General features: G+C 34.1%; 1 protein-coding gene across 2 annotated transcripts in view; it reads right to left on the bottom strand.

Annotated features, from left to right (window-relative positions):
* URI1 (URI1 prefoldin like chaperone) overlaps positions 1-21,491 on the bottom strand; it is a 70,557-nt gene that overhangs the window by 37,142 nt on the left and 11,924 nt on the right. The window contains exon 2 of one of the 2 annotated variants that reach the window (XM_082370087.1): positions 2,661-2,695. The exons of the other annotated variant lie outside the window; for it this stretch is intronic. Within the exon in view, the coding sequence (XP_082226213.1) occupies positions 2,661-2,695 (35 nt within the window). The remainder of the gene's footprint in view (positions 1-2,660; positions 2,696-21,491) is intronic. 2 annotated transcript variants of the gene reach the window in all.

The following is a 21,491-nucleotide window of genomic DNA, read 5'->3' as shown; positions in this document are numbered from 1 at the left end:
AATTTTCTTAAATCTTCACTAAATTGAAAACCACTATTAGCTCTAAAAGTGATGCACAAATTCTCAACTATTAGGCTCAAACATTTCCTTTTTATCTGTTACTAATTAAACAAATACTATAAATGTCTTTAGGTCACCAAAGTTCTGGGATTTGAATTAATTTTCTGGAAGAGATTTCTGGGGTCAGACTCCATTGCCCCAGACCATTTTTACTCCTACATTTCTACAAATATTTTTACTTTGTGGCCTACATTCTTAAGAAAAATTTTAAGGTAAAATATTCATACTCATCCCTTAAAGAATCCTTTAAAATTGCACAAATGAGCATAAACATCACTAGCATAAGACTACATTTTTTAAAAAAACATGTTATTTTGCTCCTCATTATATTGGTATATACTCATAAAAAAGGATAACTTAGGTACATGAATTGTATTTTAGACTATGCTAATGCCAAAGGTTAGAGTGAAAAGCAACATGCTTTTAAAAGCAATGCATGAGACACCCTTAAAAATAGCTCCAGTCTCTGTTCTTGCTTCCTATCTCCAACCAAATAGCACAAAATTATTGTGATTTCCCTGTTTAGTGCCCAACTATGCATTTCTCCGTGGCAGGGTCTTTCACTTCCAAACAGCGGCATAATACTGGCATATGGCAGAAACTCAATCGTTGTTTGTGGAATTAAGATAATAAAAACATCACAAGAATTCCACAATGCTCCCTAATAGCAATTTCCTGGCTTTCAGAGGAATTGGAGACACTTGGTTTCAGTTTTTTAATATAATAAATTCGTGAATTCACTGGCCATTTGGATTCTAGCAATATCAGACCCTCATTAAAAACTAACATAAAAGTCTGTTTCCTGAGCCATATTAAAAATAATTCAGAGGAAAAAGCAAATTCTAAGTGGAAAAAATTATTTTAATTGTTTAATGTATAGATAAGGTACTATATTACTTTAAGATATGTGAAAGTAAATATGCTAAGCTGCTTTAGTTTGGAGAGCTATGGAAAACTGGAAATTGAGACTGAGTCATGTGAACCTGCCCTGAAGTAAATGTTGCATTTCTGTCTGTCAAGCTCATCAGACTTGGGTACTGCTATAGTACTTATAAAAACGTTATACAAAAAATAAGCAAATATTTGGTCTTTACTTACTCAAACATTTATTAAGTGCCTATAATGTGCCAAACACAGTAGGAGGTGCTGTGGATAAAAGGATGAAAACATGTCCCTTAGCCTTAAAGAATTCTCAGTCTGGTAGGGAAACAATCTTAAACCAGAAGCAAGTTGTCAGTCACACATTTGTGTAATTTAGTATCTATTCTGAGTGAATCAACCTTTTACTAATTTCGTGAATTCCTTACCAAAACCAATAAAGTCCACATTAATAAGACTTCCCTTGGGAATTATTCGTAAAATGGATCACTTTGGCCAAATTAGCAGGGGGAAAATGGTTAATTCCTTGACCGAGGACTCACATTTCAAGTTTTAACCTGGACTGAATGTAAAATGAAAAGCGAATGGTCCATTATGGAAATATTGACAGACTTAAACCACCAGTGGATGCAACTACAACTCTGCATTTATTGAAAATTAATGAAGTCCCTGAATTTTTATTTATAAAGTGGATATTATTTAGTTTTAGATTATTTCTGCAAGCCAGAAGTCAGAATTTAATAAAATGATGTGTACAGATTGCACCGATTTTCACTCTTATCCACTGCCTGCAACCTATGTGCATTTAAACCAAAAAACATTTGATATACACTAACTATAAATTATTTCCTTGGCGATCTCTCAGGCATGAAGAAAAAGCCTCTTAAAATAAATTTAAAATATTATATGCTTGATGTTGTATAACCAAAGGTTTAATCTCACCGCTAAAGGGGCAGTTACCATGATTTTGCAATAACCCTGCAGACAATAATCAAGACAGCTCTTGTTGTTCTCTCACTAAAATCTTCGTAAACACAGCATGGATATATTGTAATTTGATATCTGTAGGCTCAACAGCTATACCTCATGACAACTCGTAAGATTTTATTCACCATTAAATTGAGCATTTTCCTCACAAGACACAGGAAAGTGTGTTATTTACCAAGCATTGTCCTATTAACTATAGATTAGCACATTAAAATAGATATGCTTGCTTTCTCTCTGCACTCTAGAAACGTGTGGTCTCTAAATCAAGTTCTGAGATGCAGGCACTTAATTAGATTTTTCAAACTTTGGGAAAATGTATCTGTGCATATTTCCATCATTATTTTAAAACAACTGATTCAAATTATTATTCTACTACATATATAAAAAATAGTCCCCAAATACAGCTATGATTAGTCAGGTTCAGAAATTCCTGTCTCCACTTCACAATGATAGTAACACTATTCTAACTTAAAAAAAAAAAAAAGACAAGAAAAGAAAGGAAAAAAGAAAGCAATTAAAATAAACACAAATGGTGACACAACTTCAGGAAATCAGGGAACATGTAATTCAGTAAACGATGAAAGACAATATAAATTAGTATCAAAAGGATTCAAAATGGAGATTACTAGAAGAATTCAATTATGGGATACAAAAAAATGTGTATGCTTTATTTAAATACAAATAGATGACCTCTTTAGTATTTCAGAAATGTAATAAAACCATCTTTCACTCACCAATGCTGGATTTTCTCTTGGCAGTTAGTGACCACCTGTCATGAAAACAGATAACTACTCATGAAAAAACAGGGCTATGCACAAAGCTACAAAATCATTCTATCAGAAAACTACAACAGTGGCTTTACAGATTTAAAAGCACCTCAATATACATTTTTATTTGTCAAATGCACAGAGATGTGAATGTTAGTTTTTAAGCAGAACACTTTATCATACCCCTCTAATGCAGGCTGATAACTGCAGAACAAATTACAGCTTTCCGATTCATACTTTGGTACAAAACCCGCTTCATAACTATTAGGTGACATACGATATAAGATAACTAGTATTTTGTACAATCTGCAGGCCTGTTTTCAATGTTACATATATTGTAGAGTACACAAATGTTATAAATAACAAAAAACCAACGTAACATCCACATTTCATCAGTTTAAAAAAATGACAGTAGTGAAAGTACTTTATTTTGTCAGTATATCTCCAAACGTTTTCACCTGTAATTTTTATTCTGATGCACTGAAAATGAGTACAGTGATATTTTTCTACTACATTTCAAGAAGAAATACTTGGGATAAAGAGATGCTCTGAACAGCCAATTTGTCCCCCCAGTGAATTATGATAAAATTTTAAGCACTTCATAGCCAGCTTAAGCTATGCTTGTAATACCAAAACAATGAAATTAAACATAAAAGCTATTTGTTTTCCTTAGAGATATTTCAATAGATTCTTAAAATGCTCAGAAAACAAATTAAGAACACTAACCAGTAAGGAAAAAACACGTGAATGGCAATTTAAAAAGAAAAAAACAGCACTGTTTTCAAAGATTACTAATCATGTTTTTAAACTGCCCATTAATAAAAATTTTTAAACAGTAATCTCAAATACTGTAGCACCATTTTAGAGACAGAGAAACTAAGGGATAAAAACCAATATGCTTAATATAATGTCACATGAAAAACACAGCAGTATTACATGGTTTGAAACACTGCTCTTGTTCACTGTTCTAAATACCAATATTGTATCTTATATAAGCTCCATGTTTCACCCAAAAATCACAAGTCGTTTTTTTTTTGGCCTGTCACTAAATTCCTCTATTTTATAACATTTAATTCCTGAAGTAAATGTCTTCCTTTAGGACATTTTAAATAAATACTAAGGCAGCAATTCTGTACCAAAATGCATGCTGTAGTCAGATACCCAACCATACTACACATTAACTCAGCATAAAAAGTCGGTTTTAGAATAAAGATCTCTCAGTAAGTATCAATCACACAGCAACACTTAATAACAGTGATAATGTACAATAGAGTACTGACTTTACATCTGGAAGAGCCAGGCTAAAACTCCATCAATCCATTTCACTGTTCCTGATTCGGCAGTAATTATAAAATAGACAAACAGAATTAAATGTAAATTGAAAAGGAAAAAAATCTTCATGAAATCCTTTTTATAAAGTTTCTATTTAACAACCCTATTAAAAGATGAGACCCAAAAACAGTCAGGATGCTTTCCAATCCCAATGCATGTGTTTCCAAGCATGAAGTGAGCCAAAAGCACAAAAAGAAAAGCCCTGCAAACCATAAGAGCAGAATGTTCATTAACCTCTACATGATAATCCTTTCGTAGCTGCATATTAACTAGTTACATATTCATAATCATTTACATTATTTAAAGGACCTTCGATGAAATTTTCTATGCAATATCCATTAGTGACAATGTTAAAGGCTATAGAAGATAAGTCTACTTAATGTTTCCAGGAAGCCTTTTTAATTAGTAAATATGTAAATTTGGCACATATGTTTTTTATGTTTAAAAAACAAGTTCCTGGTAGAATGGCATGTATTCTTGCCATCACCCTTCACTATTTAACTCTCCACTTTGCTGTAGCTATCTTTTCCCCATCCCTTTTCTTTCCTAAAATAAGTGTCCCCAAGATATTTACGGATAAAAAAACAAAAATCCATTTCATAATTTACAAGAGAAATTTTCACCAACAAATACTGTCTTCATTAAAGTCTTTATTAGTTTCATCCAGGGTTCGGAACAAGAGTCTTCAGTTAGACATTATCCAAATGTAGGCTAGATATTTTGAGAACCCAAGAAATAAAGGAAAACATGAAAGAGGCAGGTATGAATACATACAATAGCCTTCTGATGGTATGTCTACAGTTAAATCTTTGTTTACATGATTTATAGTCCACCTAATTCCAACAAACATTTGAACCCAAGCAGCTGCACTTGTATTTTGAGATATCTTTCTAGTTTTCTTTTTTGTAGTAAAGTATTCAAAAAGAAAAAACTTAGTAAATTTTTACAGCTTAGCTGCCAAGGAAATTTATGGAAAGGAGAAAATCTTATGATTCAAAGTTGAACTTATCTGGGTTTTAAAATCTTTTTTTTCTGTTAAGTTAAATAACTCCAAATAACCTTATTTCTTCTGAAATGGACTCAGATTAATTATTGTTAAATAAAGTGACTAAGATAGTGAGCCTGGTTCTAAAAGCAACTTTTGAAAAACAAAGCAAAACAACAAAAAACATTTCATTACTTTGTTGTCCTTCACACAAGCTTTTTTAAAATAAGATGGCAATCGAGGAACAATACTAGTTTATTTTTTTAAGTTAATCTGCCAGAACATGCAACTATTACTCCTAAAGAAAAAAAACTTATTGAGTCATTTTTATAAAAATAAATGGTTAGTAGGCTTCAAGTATTAAAATAATTGACCTAGTAAATTCTTTAATAAAATCACACTTATAACCAAAAATTTATAAGTAAAATATGTACTTCTGCAGTAGCACAACACTAAGTCTGCACTAAAGAAAAACGACTATGAACTGATTTACCACTTAAAAGACACATTCATTCTACCATCAGGGGTCTTTACCTATGGCCCAAGAGTAAGAAAATCCTATGGTACACTTTCTTTATAACTCAAAATGGCCCTTTACCTAAGAAGTAATAATAACAGTGGTAAAATGCCAAGACTTCATATGATGAAACAGTTCACTAAGGTGGGTCTTAACCTCTTCTTAAAGAGAAGAAACCTATGTTCAGAGATGGAGTAACTTCCCCAATATTACACAACTGCCCAAGAACTGATAAGAGATAAAATCAGTTTTAAAACCAGGCCTATCTAATCTCAAAGCCCATACTCACTGTATTAGACTGCTTTCAACCATCATGAATCTTACTGGGTAAAAGGAAAAGCAGCTGTTTATATCTGCAGTCTTTCTTAAAACACTGACTGATGCTGCTACTTCTCCACTTCCTCCACAAATCCACACTCACACACTAACGAGACCTTGCCAATAATGTCAAGAAAAGCAAATAAGCTTAAACTGACCAATACACTAACAAAAATCTTTATTCCTTCCAATGGCCTCATACAACTCCTGGCCCTCTCAGGTCAAGCAAAGTATAAACAACAAGTTTTCCCAAGCCCCATTTACGTGTGTGTGTGTGTGTGTGTGTGTGTGTGTGTGTGTGTGTGTGTGTGTGTGTGTGTTGGGGGGGGAGGGTAGTTGGAAAGCCTTATAATTACTATCACATCTTATCATATTTTTAAGGCACTTATAACTAATCGAGTTAGATACCCAGGATAACAATGATAGTCTACCCAACAACCTATTTTTTAGGTCAGTGTCCAGCTAACATATATGTGCATTCAGTTACAAAATACTTGGTAAGTTTTAAAACCAATAAACTATATAGAATACAGGAATAATTTTCCTTTGCTGTTTTTCCTCAGAAGCCACTTTTAAAAAATTATATAAAGAAAGGAATGAATGACTTAACATGTATTAAGACCTCCATTACTTATTTCCATTTGTGCTATTTGTTCTGGTAACAGACCACAAGGGGGCATCAACCTAGGAGTTTTCCAGGGTAAGAACAGTGCCACATTAAAACTAGACTAGAATAGAAAGCCTAAAAGGGTAAGTCTGCATGTACTTCTCTCAAAAATGTTTCACTTTACTTCTAAAACTTTTCTCACTGTATTGCAATTTCAAATTATCCCTGTTCAAGGTTAATGTATGAAGTAACAATCTGAGGATTGTACTAATCAGATCTGTCTACATTTACATGGTTTGCTTCTCTTGCTAGATTATGTCGTCAAAACAGATCATATAATTTTAAAGCTGCTGAGTCAAAAAGGAAAAAATTATCAGTGGTGGCTAAAACCAATAGATACTGGACATGCACTATTATCTTAAATGGTTGAAATTAATTTCTTAAAGGACATATTGTCGATTAATCAAATAGATGTATAAATGTCATTACCAAAATATATAGTAAGTACACTTCAACAAAATTAGTAAAACATTACAGGTCTTTTAAATAAGCCTCTCTGCAAAGAAGGGAGGAAATCACTACAGGCTCCTAAAAAATAAATAGCAATAAGCAGTAATAAACTACAATAAACTGAGTGTTTCTGTATAAAAACTTTAAACAAATTTACTTTTTAAATATGCTGAAAAGTGAAAATAACAAAGGTGGGCCTACTACTACCAAAAGTTAACTCCAATTATAAGCCACTGTTAAAACACTTAAATGTTTTTTCCAAACTGTAGCTCGGATGGAATCAAAATTATCATCTTAATCCTTACTTTTACATTTAGCCCTGTTTTCTCCTACCCAGGCTTCTAATGCACTTCTCATAGTCAAACACAGTCTTTCTTTTTACACAAATATTGGAACCACATCTAACATGCTTTGGTATTGTACTTCCCATTCCCTTGTTGGTTTTACCTACAAGTTAGGGCTCTTTTCAATTATTTATTATTCATAATACCAAGTATTCTAATAAATATACAGTTTTCTTACACTGGAAATTTTTTTTATTTTATTGAAGTATAGTTAGTTTACACTGTTGTGTTAATTTCTGCTGGACAGCAAAGTGATTCAGTTATACATATACATTCTTTTTCATATTCTTTTCCATTATCACATTGGAAGTAGTTAAGACTGACAACATATATTACATCCAGCGATATTTCTAGGCATGAAGCCACTGACATGTTTGGAGGGTTCTGTTTCTGGTATTACTTGAATTAGATATCCAGGAAACTCTAATTGTACTGGATGAAAGAGCAATGAGATAAGGGCCAGATCTACTTTATTCACCAATGTACTCACCTGACATACAGTAAGTGTGCAACAAGTCCTTTTAAAGTATAGGTCTACAATCACTTAGCCAAAAACCTCAGGAAAAAATGTTTCTCAATTTAGAACTTTTTGTAATTTAGTAAGGTAATACATTACACGTATCATACTTTACAGAACATTTGCAAGGAAACATACGAATGTTCAAAGTGGAATAAAATGCCTCACTCAAATCAGTTCCACTGACAAATGAATATGCCAAAAAACTTAGAAATAACTCTGTTTTCAGTTTTTTAAGACTTCTGAACTGCAGACAGGAGACTGTGACCTGTACTTCTGAATGTGACATACTGCCTGAATTGTAGCTTGCCTGCCTATTGTTTCACTAGAGATATCAATCATTTCCTCTCCATTCCCACACCTTACTCCCTAAAACCCCGCCCTCCTCTCATCTACAATAGGCAGAGGACCCCATCTCTCCATCTGCAACCAGTGTGAATGCAGAGGATCCACGCTAACTGGGCCAGTCAAGTTTACCCTGGACCCAGAGAGAGATTGAGGTGATTACAGATAATGGACCCGAAAAGGTGACCACAAACGGATTTGCACAAGCTAAATCTAACAAAGCTGGTCTACGAAGTAACAACATAAATGTACAAGAAAACAAAACAAACACCCACAAATAAAATAAACCTACCCTAGTTCCTCCTGACTTCTTATAGTAAATACTTTCCAAACTTTCATTTCTGTGGTTTGTAACTGATTAAGAAAACTTTGTAAGTAAACTTGCTACGTAGAAATGAAAATATGCCTGTGAAGATCTCAAAGAAAACAAATAATTCATTAAAGATAATAGTAGAAGGACAGGGAAAAAATATCCTCACAAGTGACAAAACAAATTGAAATGCCACCCTGCACCAATTACAGGAATAAATTTTTATTTTAAAGAAACACTGCCAACTATCAGTGAGACTATAGCAAAATTAATACTAAATCACTGCAAGTAGCTATGTAGCTTAACTTATTCCAGACGTCTACCTCCAAGTAGGGAGAAAAGACTGATAACAAACCAATAATCCCTCTGAAAACTAGAAAAGCCATATGAATATAAAATCATCTCTTAAAAGGCATCTAAGAATTGCCAAAGCAATGAGAACAAGAGGGACTAAATTTCAGGAGATAATTGTGGAGAAGTGAGTTGATGCTTTTTTCTTGGACAACTCTAGGCACAGGGAAGAGGCTGAGAACTATGTTTTTCCTGAGCAGAAATTTAAAGTAGTCTTGAGAAGGCTATAATAACAAAATCAGAGACATGAGCAGTCTTAAGCATATGGTTGTTTTCTTCTTGTGACATGCCAAATTCTGAGGCTGAAAAGGCCAAAAAGCTAAACCGAAGGTGTGAAAAGCAGAACTCAGGGAACTGATGGAACAAAACTTCAGAAGCCTTTAAGGAAAGAAATGTGGTGAACTAGGTTTTCAGAAGAAAGCCAAGAAGGAATCAAGGTGGCTGATACCTTACTAAAACAAAACCCAACCTGGGGCTTCCCTGGTGGCGCAGTGGTTGAGAATCTGCCTGCCAATGCAGGGGACACAGGTTCGAGCCCTGGTCTGGGAAGATCCCACATGCCGCGGAGCAACTAGGCCCGTGAGCCACAACCACTGATCCTGCGCGTCTGGAGCCTGTGCTCTGCAACAAGAGAGGCCGCGACAGTGAGAGGCCCGCGCACTGCGATGAAGAGTGGCCCCTGCTCGCCGCAACTAGAGAAAGCCCTCGCACAGAAACGAAGACCCAACACAGCCAAAAAATAAATATAAATAAATAAATAAATTTATAAAAAAAAAAAAACAAAACAAACAAACAAAAAAACCCAACCTGCACTCCATTCAGTACCTGACTGGATTAAGGTATCCAACTCCTATTTTATCAACCTAGCAGAAGAAAGGGTGAAACTTCTCCAGAGGAAGATATCATCTTCAGGAGTATCTACAATTTTAAAGATACTAAAATATTAATATTTAATCGTAAATACTTCAGGAGTATTTACATTTCTAACATTTAACTAAAAATAACCAAGTTTCCAAGAAATAGGGCCATATGAACAAACATCAAGAAGAAAAGAAGAAAAACAACACAAAACAAAACCAAATAAATATGCAATCTACATACTGGAGTTAATAAACTAAGACATTAAAATATAATTATTAATATATTCAAGAAAATAGTGAAAAGATAGAAAAAATACATGAAAAGATGGCATATTTCACTAGAGAATATCCATACAAGAATCAAAAGGATAATCTTTAACTGAAACGTCTAAAATGAGCTCAATAAACGGTGTTAACAGGAGATTAAACACAAAAGTCAGAATTTTGAACTGGATGACACATCGATAAAAAATACCATAAATAAAGTCCAGAGATTTAAAAAGAAAACATGGAAAATACAGAAAAGACCAGTAAGAGACATATGAAACACTGTATAACTGAAGATCCACAAAGAGAGGAAAGAGAGAATGTGGTAGAAGCGGAATCTGATCAGATCTTGATATGATTTCCTAAAAATGAGAGAAAGGTATTAACCAACAGATTTGAGAAGTTCTGAGAATCTCAAGCAAGAGACTTTTTTTAAAAAAATTATATGAAGGCACAACATAGTTACACTGATGAAAACCGAAGAAAAAATGTTATAGTCAGCATGAGGGAGAAAGAGCAGGGAAGAGATACAGCACCTTCAAAGTAGCAACAAGAAGAGTCAGAGCTCAAGCTAACTTCAACAAAAACAATGACAGAAACTGGAAAATAGGAAAAAATCTTCAAGTGTTGGAAAAAAATAACTGAAAATCTATAATTATGTACAGAGCAAATAGATCCTCCAACATGAAGGAAAAATAAAAACCTTTTCACACAGAAACAGAATTCTGCACCAGCAGATTTTCACTGGGAAGAAATACTACAGGTAATTATGTGATGTGACAGCGGTGTTAGCTAACAAGCTAAGGTGGTAATCACTGTGCAATATATAAATGTATCAAAACAACACACTGTATACCTGAAACTTTCACAACAGTATATGTTAATTATGTCTCAATAAAGCTGAACGGAAAAAAGAACTACTGCAAGAAGTATTTGGAGCAATAGAAAAGCAGAAAGAACTAAAGAGCAACTGTACAGGTAATTTCTTAAAAGGAACAGATAAATCAGTATTGGTCACATAGAACAATTAAATACTGTATTGTAGTGTTTAAAACACAGACTTAAAATGCATGAGAGCAACAATGCAAGAAGTGGGATGAATGAATGCATGTTGCAATCTCTAGGAAAAATTTCCCCAATAAAAAAGGATAGACAGTTACAGAAAGATAGAGAAGATGAAAAGGCAGAGGGCTATGTACCAGATGAAGGAACAAGAAAAAACCCCAGAAAAACAACTAAATGAAGTGGAGATAGGCAACCTTCCAGAAAAAGAATTCAGAATAATGATAGTGAAGATGATCCAGGACCTTGGAATAAGAATGGAGGCAAAGATTGAGAAGATGCAAGAAATGATTAACAAAAACCTAGAAGAATTAAAGAACAAACAAACAGAGATGACCAATACAATAACTGAAATGAAAACTACACTAGAAGGAATCAATAGCAGAATAACTGAGGCAGAAGAATGGATAAGTGACCTGGAAGACAGAATGATGGAATTCACTGCTACGGAACAGACTAAAGAAAAAAGAATGAAAAGAAATGAAGACAGCCTAAGAGACCTCTGGGACAACATTAAACGCAACAACATTCGCATTATAGGGGTCCCAGAAGGAGAAGAGAGAGAGAAAGGACCAGAGAAAATATTTGAAGAGATTATAGTCGAAAACTTCCCTAACCTGGGAAAGGAAATAGCCACCCAAGTCCAGGAAGCGCAGAGAGTCCCATACAGGATAAACCCAAGGAGAAACACGCCGAGACACATAGTAATCAAAGTGGCAAAAATTAAAGACAAAGAAAAATTATTGAAAGCAGCAAGGGAAAAACGACAAATAACATACAAGGGAACTCCCATAAGGTTAACAGCTGATTTCTCAGCAGAAACTCTGCAAGCCAGAAGGGAGTGGCATGATATACTTAAAGTGATGAAAGGGAAGAACCTACAACCAAGATTACTCTACCCGGCAAGGATCTCATTTAGATTTGATGGAGAAATCAAAAGCTTTACAGACAAGCAAAAGCTAAGAGAATTCAGCACCACCAAACCAGCTCTACAACAAATGCTAAAGGAACTTCTCTAAGTGGGAAACACAAGAGAAGAAAAGGACCTACAAAAACAAACCCAAAACAATTAAGAAAATGGTCATAGGAACATACATATCGATTATTACCTTAAACGTGAATGGATTAAATGCCCCAACCAAAAGACATAGACTGGCTGAATGGATACAAAAACAAGACCCATATATATGCTGTCTACAAGAGACCCACTTTAGACCTAGGGACACATACAGACTGAAAGTGAGGGGATGGAAAAAGATATTCCATGCAAATGGAAATCAAAAGAAAGCTGGAGTAGCTATACTCATATCAGATAAAATAGACTTTAAAATAAAGAATGTTACAAGAGACAAGGAAGGACACTACATAATGATCCAGGGATCAATCCAAGAAGAAGATATAACAATTATAAATATATATGCACCCAACATAGGAGCACCTCAATACATAAGGCAACTGCTAACAGCTATAAAAGAGGAAATCGACAGTAACACAATAATAGTGGGGGACTTTAACACCTCACTTACACCAATGGACAGATCATCCAAAATGAAAATAAATAAGGAAACAGAAGCTTTAAATGACACAATAGACCAGATAGATTTCATTGATATATATCGGACATTCCATCCAAAAACAGCAGATTACACGTTCTTCTCAAGTGCGCACGGAACATTCTCCAAGATAGATCACATCTTGGGTCACAAATCAAGCCTCAGTAAATTTAAGAAAATTGAAATCATATCAAGCATCTTTTCTGACCACAACGCTATGAGATTAGAAATGAATTACAGGGAAAAAAACGTAAAAAGGACAAACACATGGAGGCTAAACAATACGTTACTAAATAACCAAGAGATCACTGAAGAAATCAAAGAGGAAATCAAAAAATACCTAGAGACAAATGACAATGAAAACACGACGACCCAAAACCTATGGGATGCAGCAAAAGCAGTTCTAAGAGGGAAGTTTATAGCTATACAAGCCTACCTAAAGAAACAAGAAAAAGCTCAAGTAAACAATCTAACCTTACACTTAAAGAAACTAGAGAAAGAAGAACAAACAAAACCCAAAGTTAGCAGAAGGAAAGAAATCATAAAGATCAGAGCAGAAATAAATGAAATAGAAACAAAGAAAACAATAGCAAAGATCAATAAAACTAAAAGTTGGTTCTTTGAGAAGATAAACAAAATTGATAAGCCATTAGCCAGACTCATCAAGAAAAAGAGGGAGAGGACTCAAATCAATAAAATCAGAAATGAAAAAGGAGAAGTTACAACAGACACTGCAGAAATACAAAGCATCCTAAGAGACTACTACAAGCAACTTTATGCCAATAAAATGGACAACCTGGAAGAAATGGACAAATTCTTAGAAAGGTATAACCTTCCAAGACTGAACCAGGAAGAAATAGAAAATATGAACAGACCAATCACAAGTAATGAAATTGAAACTGTGATTAAAAATCTTCCAACAAACAAAAGTCCAGGACCAGATGGCTTCACAGGTGAATTCCATCAAACATTTAGAGAAGAGCTAACACCCATCCTTCTCAAACTCTTCCAAAAAATTGCAGAGGAAGGAACACTCCCAAACTCATTCTAGGAGGCCACCATCACCCTGATACCAAAACCAGACAAAGACACTACAAAAAAAGAAAATTACAGACCAATATCACTGATGAATATAGATGCAAAAATCCTCAACAAAATACTAGCAAACAGAATCCAACAACACATTAAAAGGATCATACACCACGATCAAGTGGGATTTATCCCAGGGATGCAAGGATTCTTCAATATATGCAAATCAATCAATGTGATACACCATATTAACAAATTGAAGAATAAAAACCATATGATCATCTCAATAGATGCAGAAAAAGCTTTTGACAAAATTCAACACCCATTTCTGATAAAAACTCTCCAGAAAGTGGGCATAGAGGGAACCTACCTCAACATAATAAAGGCCATATATGACAAACCCACAGCAAACATCATTCTCAATGGTGAAAAACTGAAAGCATTTCCTCTAAGATCAGGAACGAGACAAGGATGTCCACTCTCACCACTATTATTCAACATAGTTTTGGAAGTCCTAGCCACGGCAATCAGAGAAGAAAAAGAAATAAAAGGAATACAAATTGGAAAAGAAGAAGTAAAACTGTCACTGTTTGCGGATGACATGATACTATACATAGAGAATCCTAAAACTGCCACCAGAAAACTGCTAGAGCTAATTAATGAATATGGTAAAGTTGCAGGATACAAAATTAATGCACAGAAATCTCTTGCATTCCTATACACTAATGATGAAAAATCTGAAAGAGAAATTATGGAAACACTCCCATTTACCATTGCAACAAAAAGAATAAAATACCTAGGAATAAACCTACCTAGGGAGACAAAAGACCTGTATGCAGAAAACTATAAGACACTGATGAAAGAAATTAAAGATGATACCAACAGATGGAGAGATATACCATGTTCTTGGATTGGAAGAATCAACATTGTGAAAATGAGTATACTACCCAAAGCAATCTACAGATTCAATGCAATCCCTATCAAATTACCAATGGCATTTTTTACGGAGCTAGAACAAATCATCTTAAAATTTGTATGGAGACACAAAAGACCCCGAATAGGCAAAGCAGTCTTGAGGCAAAAAAATGGAGCTGGAGGAATCAGGCTCCCTGACTTCAGACTATACTACAAAGCTACAGTAATCAAGACAATATGGTACTGGCACAAAAACAGAAACATAGATCAATGGAACAAGATAGAAAGCCCAGACATTAACCCACGCACCTATGGTCAACTAATCTATGACAAAGGAGGCAAAGATATACAATGGAGAAAAGACAGTCTCTTCAATAAGTGGTGCTGGGAAAACTGGACAGCTACATGTAAAAGAATGAAATTAGAATACTCCCTAACACCATACACAAAAATAAACTCAAAATGGATTAGAGACCTAAATATAAGACTGGACACTATAAAACTCTTAGAGGAAAACATAGGAAGAACACTCTTTGACATAAATCACAGCAAGATCTTTTTTGATCCACCTCCTAGAGTAATGGAAATAAAAACAAAAATAAACAAGTGGGACCTAATGAAACTTCAAAGCTTTTGCACAGCAAAGGAAACCATAAACAAGACGAAAAGACAACCCTCAGAATGGGAGAAAATATTTGCAAATGAATCAACGGACAAAGGATTAATCTCCAAAATATATAAACAGCTCATTCAGCTCAATATCAAAGAAACAAACACCCCAATCCAAAAATGGGCAGAAGACCTAAATAGACATTTCTCCAAAGAAGACATACAGATGGCCACGAAGCACATGAAAAGATGCTCAACATCACTAATTATTAGAGAAATGCAAATCAAAACTACAATGAGGTATCACCTCACTCCTGTTAGAATGGGCATCATCAGAAAATCTACAAACAACAAATGCTGGAGAGGGTGTGGTGAAAAGGGAACCCTCTTGCACTGTTGGTGGGAATGTAAATTGATACAGCCACTATGGAGAACAATATGGAGGTTCCTTAAAAAACTAAAAATAGAATTACCATATGACCCAGCAATCCCACTACTGGGCATATACCCAGAGAAAACCGTAATTCAAAAAGACACATGCACCCGAATGTTCATTGCAGCACTATTTACAATAGCCAGGTCATGGAAGCAACCTAAATGCCCATCAACAGACGAATGGATAAAGAAGATGTGGTACATATATAGAATGGAATATTACTCAGCCATAAAAAGGAACGAAATTGAGTCATTTGTTGAGACGTGGATGGATCTAGAGACTGTCATACAGAGTGAAGTAAGTCAGAAAGAGAAAAACAAATATCGTATATTAATGCATGTATGCGGAACCTAGAAAAATGGTACAGATGAGCCAGTTTGCAGGGCAGAAGTTGAGACACAGATGTACAGAATGGACATATGGACACCAAGGGGGGAAAACTGCGGTGGGGTGGGGATGGTGGTGTGCTGAATTGGGCGATTGGGATTGACATGTATACACTGATGTGTATAAAACTGATGCCTAATAAGAACCTGCAGTATAAAAAAACAAACAAAACAACTAATACTAAACTTTCATTGGGTTATTTGTATGGAAATATGTTAATATAAATGTTTCAGACATTACATGAAATTTCTAAAAATCTTATATGTGTATTTGTATGGAAATATGTATGGAAATATGTTAATATAAATGTTTCAGACATTACATGAAATTTCTAAAAATCTTATATTTGTACTTGTATGGAAATATGTATGGAAATATGTTAATATAAATGTTTCAGACATTACATGAAATTTCTAAAAAAAAAAAAAAAAAAGGATAATAAAAAAAGCTTAGTAAAAGTATATAGTATTTTAGTGCTAACATATACATAAAATAGAGCACTAAGGTACCACTAAGGTACTAAGGTGAAAAAGAGAGTGTCTTGAACAAGTTAACAGAGGGGAGAAAATACAAGAGGATGTGTCTGATTAAATCAAAGGAACGTGCCCAAAAAAGCAGAGAGAAAAAAGAACATAAAAGTGGGTCAAACAGACAATGAGAAACCACTTCACACCCATTAGGATAGCTATTAAAAAAAGAAAGAAAATAAGATATGTTGGCAAGGATGTGGAAAAATTGGAACACTAGAATTCTTGTGCACTGTTGGTGGGAATGTAAAATGGAGCAGCCACTGTGGAAAATAGTATGGTGGTTCCTCAAAAATGAAACACAGAATTACCATATAATCCAGCAATTCCACTTCTGGGTATATACCCAAGGGAACTGAAAGCAAGGACTCAAACAGATAATCGTACACTCATGTTCACAGCAGCATTATTCACAATAGCCAAAAAATGAAACCAACCCATGTCCACTGATGGACGAATGAGTAACAAAATGTGCAATATACATACAATGGAATATTATTCAGCCTTTAAAAGAAATTCTGATATATGCTCTAATACGGATCAACCTTGAAGACATTACGTTTACTGAAATAAGCCAGTACAAATGGACAAACACTGTATGATTCCACTTATATGAGATACTCAGAGTAATCAAATTCATAGGGACAGATAATGGTAGTTACCAGGGGATAGGGGAAGGGATAATGGGGAGTTATTGTTTAATAGATAGTGTCAGTTTTGCAAGTTCTGGAGCTGGATAGTGGTGATGGTTGCACCACAATGCGCACCACAATGCCACTGAAATGTATACTTAAAATGATTTAAATGACAAATTTTGTTAAGCACATTCTACAATTTTTAAAATAAAAAGTCAAGTAGAAAGGTGATAAAAATGAAACTAAATGTATCAGTAATTCTATTATACAGAAATTGACTAAATATCCTATACAAAAGAAAAAGATTTCCAGACTGGAAAAGATGTCCAGTTGTGTTTAAAACCACAACTATATGTTGTTATAAGAAACACATTTTGTACACAAAGAAATTGAAATTGATTGAAATTAAAAGATGAAAAGATGTATCACGGAAACAAGCAAAAGCAAAATATGCCGATGTAGCCATACGAATATTCAACAAAGGATACCTGAAGGCAAGAAATATCACTAGAGATAAAAATATTTCAGACTGATAAAAATGCCCACTGACCAGGAATTTATTAGAGTCCTAAATTTGCATGCACCAAATAGCGTAACTTCAAATGCATAAGCAAAGGCTGAAAAAATAGAGAAAAAGATAAATCTACAACCATAGTGGAGATTCTAAATGCCTACCTACTCAGTGTTTGGAAATCAAGGAACATGTTTCTAAGAAACTCCTGGGTCAATAAACAGATCTCAATAAAAGCTAGAAAATATTTTAACTAATAATGAAAATAACATACATAATGTGTGGGGTACCTAAGGTAATTATCAGAGAAAATTTTAAAACTCAAAGAATACATATTCTAAAGAAAGAATAGTAAAAATCAATGACTTTTGCATTTCTAGGAACTTTTATACAGATAAACAATTACGGAATTCAAGTAAATTTAACAGTATACAAAAATCAAGTATATGTCTATATACTAGCAAAAGATGAACAGCAAATTACAAAATGCAATAAAAAATAAATACCTAGAGATGAATGTAAAAGACATGCAAGATTTATATACTTAAACTACTGAAAGAAGTTACAGAAGAACTAAATAAAAAGATATACCACATTCATGGACTGGTGTAAACATGTCAATGCTCCCCAAATTGATCTTTAGATGCAATGCACTCCAAACAAAACCCTAGAAGGTTATTTTGTGAGTACTGCAGACCTGATTTTAAAATATTCATGAAAAAGCAGAAGGTCAAGAACAGTAAAAGTAGTCTTCAAGAACAACAAAGCTAGAGGAATTTTACTACATCAAGACCTAGTAAGAAAGTGTGGTACTGGTGCAACTACAGGCAAATAATCCAATGCAACAGAACAGAAGAGAAACAAAACTACAAATACATGACCATATAATCTATGAAAAAGACATACTCCATATGGAATTAGAGCTATGCCTTAGAAGTAAAGGCTACATGTTAGGAATAAGAGCAAAACTGAAACAGACCAGCCCTAACAAAATCCAAAAACAACTCTCAACTGAGTTGTGTTGATCCACTAGTACTCTGGCTGCTTAAAGAAAATTTACCTCCCTTTGAAGGAAGGTAACATCATCAAGAGTCTACAATTTTTCACTACAATGTCTGGCATCCAATCAAAAATTACAAGGAAGTCTATGACAACGGGAGCAGCTGATGAGAAATCAAGAGAAAAAAATAAACAGAAACAGAGCTCCATTTAATTTACATACTGCAGTTATAAGACATTCTTTTATGATTAATATATTCATGAAAACAGAGGGAAAACTGAAGATGTCAAAACAGGCCTAGAATTCATTAAAGAAATGTCAAAACATAAATTCTTGGAATAAATACTGTAACTGAGATTAAGCATTTAGTAAAAGGATTTTACCAGTAGATTAGATACATAAGAACAGAATTAGTTAACAGGAATACAGGTCAGAAGAAGGTATCCAAAATGGCATACAGATCAAGAGGCAGCAAGAAAATACAGAAAAGAGAGTAAGATATATGAGACAATGAAAATGTCTAATATGTGTATCCAGAATACCAAAAGTGGAGGAGACAATGACATAAGACCAGCATCTGCAGATTAGATAAGAATTTTCTAAACTGACAAGTCATCAAATTACAGATTTAATAAACTACATGTTCAAAGCAGGGTAAATACAAGGAAAACCAAATCCAGACACATCATAATCAAATGCCTAAAAACCAAAGATGAAAAATCCAAAATTAGACAGAGGAGAAAATATATAAAAATTTTTCAGGGAAAAAAACAATAAGACTGATGGAAGACTAACAGAAATGAAAGAAGTCAAAAGATAATGGAATGGTATCTTTAAAGTGTTGGAAAAAAAAATCACCTCCCAGCTCAGAACTAAATAAAAATTAAAATAGAATGTTTAAAAGAATAATAAGCCTAATTTTGGGGGTGGAGGGAGTTACAGAAACATTGTAGAAGTAAAATATATGACAATAGCACAGATAAGGGAGGGTTGGTTCATGAAATTAAGCCATCAAAAGATTATCTGAATAATTTCCTAAGCGGCAAAATTTCAGAAGATTTATGAATAATTTCCTACTAATTTAAGGTAGACTGTAATAAAAAAAAAAGAGATATTGTAGTCTCTAGGATAATAACTAAAAGGAAAATAAAAACCATACAACTATAAAGCTAAGAGAGTTTAAAATAGAATACAAATATTTTACTAACACAAAAGGAAGAGAAATAAAGGAATAAAAAAATATGTGACAAGTGGAAAACGTGGTAAAATGAGTAGACAAACTCCAACTAAGTGACAGATGAGAAAATTTAAAGACCCTAAATAGAGATATAACATGTTCACAGATTAGAACTGTAAAAATAAAAACACAATCAGGTAACATCAGAATGTTAACAAAGACTGACAATATCAAAAGACATAGTAACATTTAACTGAAAAATCTGAAATATTATTTTTTGAGTAAGAACCTAATTAAGACAAGCTATTAGTGCCTTAAGATACAAGGCATGGATTACATAGAAAGGATTGACAGGGAATTCCCTGGTGGTCCAGTGGTTAGGACTCAGCACTATCACTGTGGTGGCCCGGGTTCAATGCTTGGGGAACTAAGATCCTGCAAGCCACACAGCGCCACCAACAAATAAAATTAAATAAAAATTAAAGTAAAAAAGACAGAAAGAAACAATTGACAAGATCTAGTAAATTAAAAGATGGATCAGGGAGGCTGAAAAGACTCTGGTTTGAATAATGTTGCCCAGAATCAGGATGAGTATGTACAGCATGTACATTAGGGACAAAGATAATAAGTTAACTTTAGTAAATGAAATTGAGCTTCTTGTGGGCCATCCAAGTGAAGCTGCCCAACAGGCAACAGGTCTGGGAGAGCAGAGTGCATATAGGAGTATTTGAGGACATGCAGAGTAAGAAGAGACGACTGTCAGTGATGTAAAGTACAGGGATCACCAACATTTAAGCATTAGATGAAGACACTAAGGAGACTAAGTAGGAATAGAGAAAGAGCCATAAAAAAGTAGAGTCACAAAAGTTCCTATGGTACAGAGAGTTTCAAGAGTTTACCAGGGAACAATAAAAGTTTCAAATAAAGCACAGAGGCCAAGTAAGGCCAGATCTGCGAAATGGTCCACTGAGTTTGGCAAGTGAAATATAATAAAAACTTTAGGTAGAGTAATTTCAATGAAAAGACAGAGGTAGCACCTAGTTTACAGTAGGTTGAAAAGCAAACAATTAGAAAGAGAGCAATTATCACACTGCATTAAGTTTTCTGTTAACATGTTTCCATACAAATTTTAAGTCCCTTGAGGGCAGAAAAGAAACCTTGTGTATCGCAGTATCTAGGACAGTGCCTGACACGTAACTCAGTTTTGTCTTTTTGTTCTTTGTGAAAAAGCACTCATTTTCAATAACTTTAATATTACTCGGTTCATAAAATCAGGAAATCAAAGGATAAGGAATAATGGCCAAATCCATACATTAAATGGGTTACTGTTTGCTATACTGTATTAGGATTTCTAGAACAAACGAGCAAACGAAAGAAAGAAAGGAAGGAGAAAAGAAAGTTTTTTTTTAACAAACACATTTAAGGTACTGTCCCCCAAAACATGTCATTATCTTAAGGTAGAGTAAGTAGGGAGTACCCTGAAATTAACCTAGAAAGAGATGAGCCCAACAACACAAGCGTCTCAAATCACATTTTAATAACCCTGGATTTCACTCTTAAGTACAGTGGGAAGCCACCAAAGGATTATAAGCAGTAGAAAGAGTGACAAAATTACATAATTCGATTTACATTGCCAGAAAAAGAGAGACAGCTCTGGAAAAAAGGTAGAAGGGGAGCAAGAGTGGAACCACCAG

Source organism: Balaenoptera borealis (assembly GCF_965194805.1).
Source record: "Balaenoptera borealis genome assembly, chromosome: 19".
Taxonomy (NCBI): domain Eukaryota; kingdom Metazoa; phylum Chordata; class Mammalia; order Artiodactyla; family Balaenopteridae; genus Balaenoptera; species Balaenoptera borealis.
This window is presented reverse-complemented; position numbering and strand designations above follow the sequence as displayed.